Source organism: Microchirus variegatus (genome assembly GCF_963457635.1).
Source record: "Microchirus variegatus genome assembly, chromosome: 9".
Classification (NCBI taxonomy): Eukaryota; Metazoa; Chordata; class Actinopteri; order Pleuronectiformes; family Soleidae; genus Microchirus; species Microchirus variegatus.
The window spans coordinates 13093976-13100872 of record NC_139810.1 but is presented as its reverse complement, the minus strand read 5'-3'; the positions used below and the strand labels follow the sequence as shown (position 1 = coordinate 13100872).

At 42.3% G+C, this 6897-nt stretch overlaps 1 protein-coding gene across 1 annotated transcript in view; it reads right to left on the bottom strand.

The window, feature by feature from the left end:
- Positions 1 to 295: 295 nt before the first annotated feature.
- Positions 296 to 6897, bottom strand: part of LOC310931942 (membrane-associated guanylate kinase, WW and PDZ domain-containing protein 1-like) — a gene marked incomplete at both ends in the record, with an annotated part of 125899 nt that continues 119297 nt past the window's right edge. Inside the window, 2 exons of the mRNA XM_083895188.1 lie at positions 296 to 1404; positions 4355 to 4493. Coding sequence (XP_083751314.1) covers positions 296 to 1404; positions 4355 to 4493 — 1248 coding nt within the window. The remainder of the gene's footprint in view (positions 1405 to 4354; positions 4494 to 6897) is intronic.

Here is a 6897-nt window from a genome sequence, read left to right as displayed (position 1 = left end):
TCATATGCAGGCACATACAATACCTTTACTATAGTACAACAACCTGTTATGTTCAAAATAATCGGAACGATGACAAATCAACCTGTATGAGCTGATAGAAGGATTGTACTCCTGCTGTTTTTATGAATCTCCGGATGGAATCCCAAATTGTTAAGTCAATCAAATTAATCAATTGATCAGTCAACCAAATAAAGCACAAGAGTTAGTATCCTCAGAAGTACAATTCCAGTGTATGGTACATAGTTTGCACAGATCGAGGAGAGAGTGGCGAGGGGGGGGAAATCTCTGCTCTGCTCTAGATGCTGAGGTCTTTGGAGCTTTCTTTGTACAGCCTTCTCTTGGGCTCAGGGAGTTGGCTCGGGCTGTGGCCTGCTGCTGCGTTATTGTTTTGGCCTGCGTTGTTGTAGGCAGCGTTGTTGTGCGGAACGTTGTTCTTCATCATGCTGTAGTAGTCCTTCAGTCTGGGTGCTACTGCATAGTTCAGCTCCTCCCTGCTGTAGGTGCTGTCGGGGGAAGAGTCCCGCTCCAATTTGTATCGTCTATCCGGCGTCCCATTCATCTGATGTCTCTCCTCCCTCCGCTCTGAGGAAGAGTCTCTCAAGAGGTTGCCATTCTTTGTGGTTCTGTCATGTGTGCGACCCCTGGAAAGAGATGAGGAGTCTCCGTAGTTGCTGCCGCGCTCGGGGGTTGTGGCTTCGCTCATCCGCCCAGCCATCTGTGAGTCCTTGAGGAGCCTCCGCTCGTATAACTTTCGTTCAGGAGTTACTGTGAGGAATCCTCCGTCATCGTTCTCCCTCTCAGGTGTGCGGTCCCGCTGTGCTCTCTCGGCCCTGCGGTCCATCGACTTGGCCCGCCGACGATCTGGAGATGAGGCACGTTTTCGGGTTGGTGAGCGGTCAAGGGAGCCGCGGCGCTGCAGCCGAGACCTCCCGTCCAAAGTAGAACTGCTGCTGGAGAGCTCTCGTCCCCTCAGTTTCTCAGCAGCGGCAGCCTTCTTCCCCGAGCTGTCTTTCCTCAGAGTCTTAAGGAGTTTAGAAATGCCGCTCTCCGAGTCAGACTTTTTGACTTTGCGGCCTCGGCTCTTCTTGTTGCCACTACTATTGCTGTTACTGTTGTCTGGAGACTGTTGTCGGGGGGAACTTTTACTGTGATTGTTATTCCAGGTATGATGATGGTTGGGGTTAAATTGCCGGCCTTGGTAGTCCATCTGATCCGACCCAGCCCTGTCCCTGTTCCTGTCCCCGTCTCGGCCACGCGCAGCCTCCTCCTGGCGTGATGATTTGTGAAGGTCTGGTGGATAACTGGACTCCAATGAGGTGTGATATCGGCTGTTGGATGGCAGAGTTCTCACTTCCGGAGTGTTTTGTGCCCCGGGTGTGGGAGGGTGCCCGTCATTGCTGCCGTCTACATGAGAGGCAAAAGGAGAAGAAATGTGTTGAATAGAAATACCTCACAACATGAGCATGCATGAGAGAACACCTAAAAGGTCCAGTGTGTAACATTAAGGAGAGATGTATTTACTGCCCATAAGTGGTTTGTATAAGCCTGTAATCCCTTTAAAATAAAAATTGTTTAGATTTCGTAGCCTAAAGACCCTGCACACCTGGTCGCAAAGGTTGTTGCACTGTGTGAGATGGGGCTGAAGTGACACTTCAACTGATATCTCTGCATTTCTCGTCCAAACACCGCCAAAGTCCGGATTGCATGTTTAGTTGCCTTTAGTAAGTCAACTACTAAGTTTGAAGCCTGTCAAGTGACTATTGGACAGTTAGTGAAATGTGAAAGCTCTATCTATCTATAAATGCAAGGAATATCTGTCTAACTGACTATGTTTATAGCATGTTTGGTATTGTGAGTTCCATCCAAACAAGCTCTTGTCTCATTTGGCTATAACCAGGTATTTTTTTTGATTAAGAATAATGATGTCATCATCACTGGATGCTAACATCGCTTTCTTTCTACAAAGCAATTTTTCTCGCCTTGCAAATTAGTTTTACGTGATGTGAACAAAAAGGATGCATTGATCCAAATTATTCTTAATTCTATTTATGATGCTGTTGATTTGCAAAAGCCATTAGAATAAGCCTTCCGTAGGCCACCATCTTGCGCCAGCATGTTTCTACTGCAGCCGTAGCATTTTGAAGCAAACGCTTACTATGCAAATAAGCAAGGATGGCTCTGCCCACATAAACCCCATACATAAACCAGCAAGGATGTAGGAGGAAACAGCAAGGAGCATGGGAGACAGGAGAGGGCCATGACTGTTATCATCCTCTCTGGTATGCCAAGGCCTTCATTGTTCTCTGGCACACATGCGAAAAAAGAGTTGCAAGTGACAGAGTCCTCCATTTATTGAGCTCTGATGTCTCACCATTAGATGTCACTAATTCTTACACACTAGACCTTGAACATCATTGTGCTCAGCAGACACACGAATTTCATCGTTGGGTCAGGTGAGCTTTTGCATTGACATGACAGCCGGTCAATGCCGAGACTTATGGAAATCATGCATACATGTGGTCTTTCATAAATGTACCTCATAAAGATCCAGAGAAGTGAACCAAAATGTGTTCATAACTTTCTGTTTCACATTTAAACCAGAGGTGTCAAACGCAGAGGGGGTCAAGACGGGTTCGGTCATCTTAAAACAGCTTAAAATAATAACACAATATACCATCATGGTATATCATATCATGAATAAATATAATCATGATGATATCTCACAGAGTTTCAAAATAAAAGTGCAAACACACTGTGGAAGAGGAGGTTGCAGGCCATGTTTTCATGATAACGTGACAATAAGCGGTGGCGCAAGTTTGACACCTCTGATCTGTATACACACATATATGTATATATATTTATATAATATTGCATTCAAAGTGATATATCACTTCAATATATTGTCTCTATGGGGCTGCAGGTTTAAAGACAAGGTGATGTCAGCAACAACAGCAAGTGCAACACATTGGCTAGTGTAGGGCAGTGGGGTTATCAGTGACACAGCAGGCACCTAAGAAATCATTCAAGACAAAATGGTGAACAACTTAATGTGCATCTTTGGGGAGAACAAACCGAAAAAGCAGAAACAAAAAAACAAGCGCGTTTGGCTGCACGTTTGCCAAATTAGAGACAAGTTGCAATGACAGCAGCATGTGACACACACTGGCATTGAATTAGTCCCTTAACAAAAAGGTCTGAAGCTGGTGGAGGGAGAGTGTGGAGTTACATAAGTTAGAATCAGGCATGGTACGACAAAAAGCAAGTACACAATGTAAACACACCCACGCACAAATAAACGAAGTGGAATGCAAGTACTAGGAAGGGTGAGTCAAACTGAAAGGGAAAAAAGATGACAGGGAGAGTGGATTGGGACAGACTTTTTGGCTACAAACCGTGGTTTGATTTTGGCCCATTAGGTAGAAACAGGGCTCTCCCATCTTGTCATTCCTCATTGTACCAACAGCGAGATGAGGAGTCATCATCGCTGGAGAGAGGAGGAGGAAGAGCCCAGTGACGAGAAAGAATCAGAGAGAAAGGAAGGAGGAACAGAGAGCAGAGGACAAATAAAACAGACAAGAGGCTGTTTTTACAGTTCATCTTACTAGGACGAAGGTGTTTCTAGTGAAAGACAAAAAAAACATTACATTTTATAAACATCAACCTACAGAAGTGGATGGTATTCACCTGAAAAATATATAAAAAAGCTCTGTTTCTGAATTAATGAGGTCGTTTTTCCAGCAAAAACGTAAACAAATTGTCTCTGTTTTTCTGAATTACCAAGGTTTTTCCATACAAAAATAGCAGCATTGCCAATTTTTGTTCATAAAAACTGAGCTTTTTTTTTTTTTTTCAACTGAATCAAACATGCCACTGAAGCCATCTGAGAGCAGGGAGAAGTATCTGAAAAATAGATTCCAGATAAACAACAAACAAAATGCTGAGAAATACAACAATGTGCTCAAAATTGTGCACACCGAATAATCAATCAGCAGAGCCGAATACGCTCGGGAGGAAATGACACTATAAAACTATAAAGCATACAAATTCTAAAATGTATAAATCACTGAGCAAACTTTTGTGGGAGCCATTTCTTCATTGATCAATAACATTTGACGTTTCAATCTTGTGCCGAATCCATGGTCGGCAGTTAAATAATATTATTAATAAATCAAAGTATCTGTGTGTTAAATATTTATCATGTGAAGTAATGGCAGTCATGAACAGTGTGTCCCTGCAGTGCAGTAAGCAGATAAGCAGCTTAATTCTACTCTGCGCCAGTAATAAGATTTCAATTCTGGCATTAGCAGTGCATTAACATGAAGTGAGTGTTTACATTTGCAGTTTGTGTACCTACCATATTCAGGTACAGATCCATCTCCCCGTTTGAGGACGAGCCGTGCTCTCCGACCGCCGTTCTTGATCAGTTCGATGGCCCGTGAATGCTTCATGTTTTTTGTGCTCTCACCGTTTATCTCCAGGATCTCGTCTCCAACCTAAACCAAAGAGAAGTTACGTTATTATCAACGTATTTGCAAAACATAGTGAATTTCCCAGTTGTAAAAAAAAAAAACCCATCAACATGGCGTGAATAATCACAAATCTCAAGGCTTCAAAATGGGAGTTCAGATTCTTATAGAGCAGTCTTTCTCAAACTTTTTAGAAAATATTGAGTTCACTTTAACAACGTTAAAATACAGTGGTGTAAATAGGCTGAGCAAAGTCAGCGACAGACTTTTCACAGGAGGCAGATTAATTCCCAAAAAGATAATTTGCTCTCCTCTTCCTCACATATACTTCACAAACTAATATAGTGAATTTAGATTAAGATGGCGCAAGAGATAAGGTGACTCTAATTAATATTACTGATTTTTGACCACACACCCTGGTATATACAGTATATAGAACATTTCTGATTTTCCTCCAACTACCACAGTTTGAGAACCACGGTGATGGATGATGTCATGACCGGTTGCCACTTGGAGAACAGAAAGGAACAGCAACACTGCCCCACAGAGGCAGGCAGCAGTAACTACAGAAAAGCTGCTTTGTAAGAAAGTGGCTGTATATTTAAATAACCATTGTAGCTTTTCCATTTACTATTTGTCATACTGAAAACAATATAAACACTGTAGGAAATTGCACAGTTGTTTGGCTTTCTCTGTAAATAAAGGATGGATTGGGATTAAATTTGCCAGAAATGTAGGTTATGGCTCAAGGAAATACGAATTGGTGATCCAGATGTAGACATGGATCCGGGTCCAGGAAGATTTAAAACCACTGCTAACCTTGTTTCCATGCACAGTTAATTGACTACATCGTTTAAATGGACTACTGTCCTTGTCCCAGTGTGCAAGTACCAGCGGGGAATTGATTTATTGAATGAAATTTGTCCACTAACCAGCTGGCGACATGTCCCTTTCCAGCTTGTTAGTATTAGGTGTTTCATGTGTTGACCTATTATGTCAACAAATTTGTTGTTATTTTCTCGATTAAATAGAGTACTTGTTTGGTCTGTAAAATTTCAGACATTTTTGAAAAACGATGATTGGTGTTTCTCAAATCTGGAAATGTTGATGTTTACAAATGTCTTGTTTTGCCAACAAACCAAAATGATTGAGTTTTAATGATTTCTTAGTAACATGAAGCAAAGAAACCAGAAAATATCAATATTTAAGAAGCTAAAACATCATAAAAAATCTCAAACCGATTGATCGATTATAAAAAAAATAGTTGACAATAGTTGCAGCTCTACTTGTTCCATACAATGTCTTCCGACCGCCATTATTTAATCTTTAAGCTGACAGAGCATAAAGTCTCCTTGTCAGGCCTTAATTTCTATCATTTTACTCGGGCTTGTGCTTGGGCTTGCACGCCGGCTTGTGCGGTAAATGAACAGTCAGGTAATGTGTTTCGATTAGCGCAAGAAAGATGCTGAGGAGGCACCGGACACACTGGGCTTTTTGATAGACTTTCTGAAGCCGTGCTATGAAGCACAGCGAGAACTTGAGGGAGACAAGCATCTGCCACTTAATCGTGTGCGTCTCTGGTGTGAGAAACTGAAACCCCACTGTCAGCCCAATGCCCTGGACTCCCCTGCGTAAAAGGCACGAAGACTGGTTCGCGTGTAAAGTGATTATACAGGACCTCCACAAGATCGCAACATTCCTCTGGTCAGAATTTAACCAGGTGAGAATGTCGTCACGCTCAGACAGGCGCTCATGCCCGCACTCTTCTGCAAGCCATGGCTGCAGGTGCACCAGATGTGGATAGTCGAGACACAGAGCTCCCCGGAGTCAAACCCACTCCTCCTCCAAGGCCTGTTTAGAGTGCTGAGATTTTACGATGTTAACAGATATTAGTTATTTTATTTAGTGGCCTATGTAAATGTGTAAATGACTCATTCTTGACAAAAGGCAAATAGCTGTGTGCATGCGCACATTTGAATTATGTCAGGCTATAAAAGGGTTCAGGCTTTTAAAAAGCTGTCAATCAAAATGTACTTGTCGGGCTCGGGCCGAATTCTGTCGGGCTTGGGAGATCCCTAACTCAGCTCTAGTGAGCTTTACGAGTGCGTTGCCATTAATGCATTTTAGCTTCTACCTATTTTATGTTCTCTAACAGACTTAAATGTGCCATATGTAAGAATGTGGCCAAAAACGGGTTACTACAATCAAATTCAAAATACCGAGGTCTTTTAGGTTTTGTTTTCTGACGTAACTGGCAACCCGTGGTTGCCCGTTAGCTGAGACTGACTGAAATGATTGGTAGAAGGCAGTAGGTGGCGCCACATGCCAAAACATGATTTCAAAACATAAACATGATTTGCAGTCTGCAAAATATTTTTTTTATGCAAATATTTTGTCTGTACTGTTGTTTTTGGTGAGTTCAGTTTGTTAT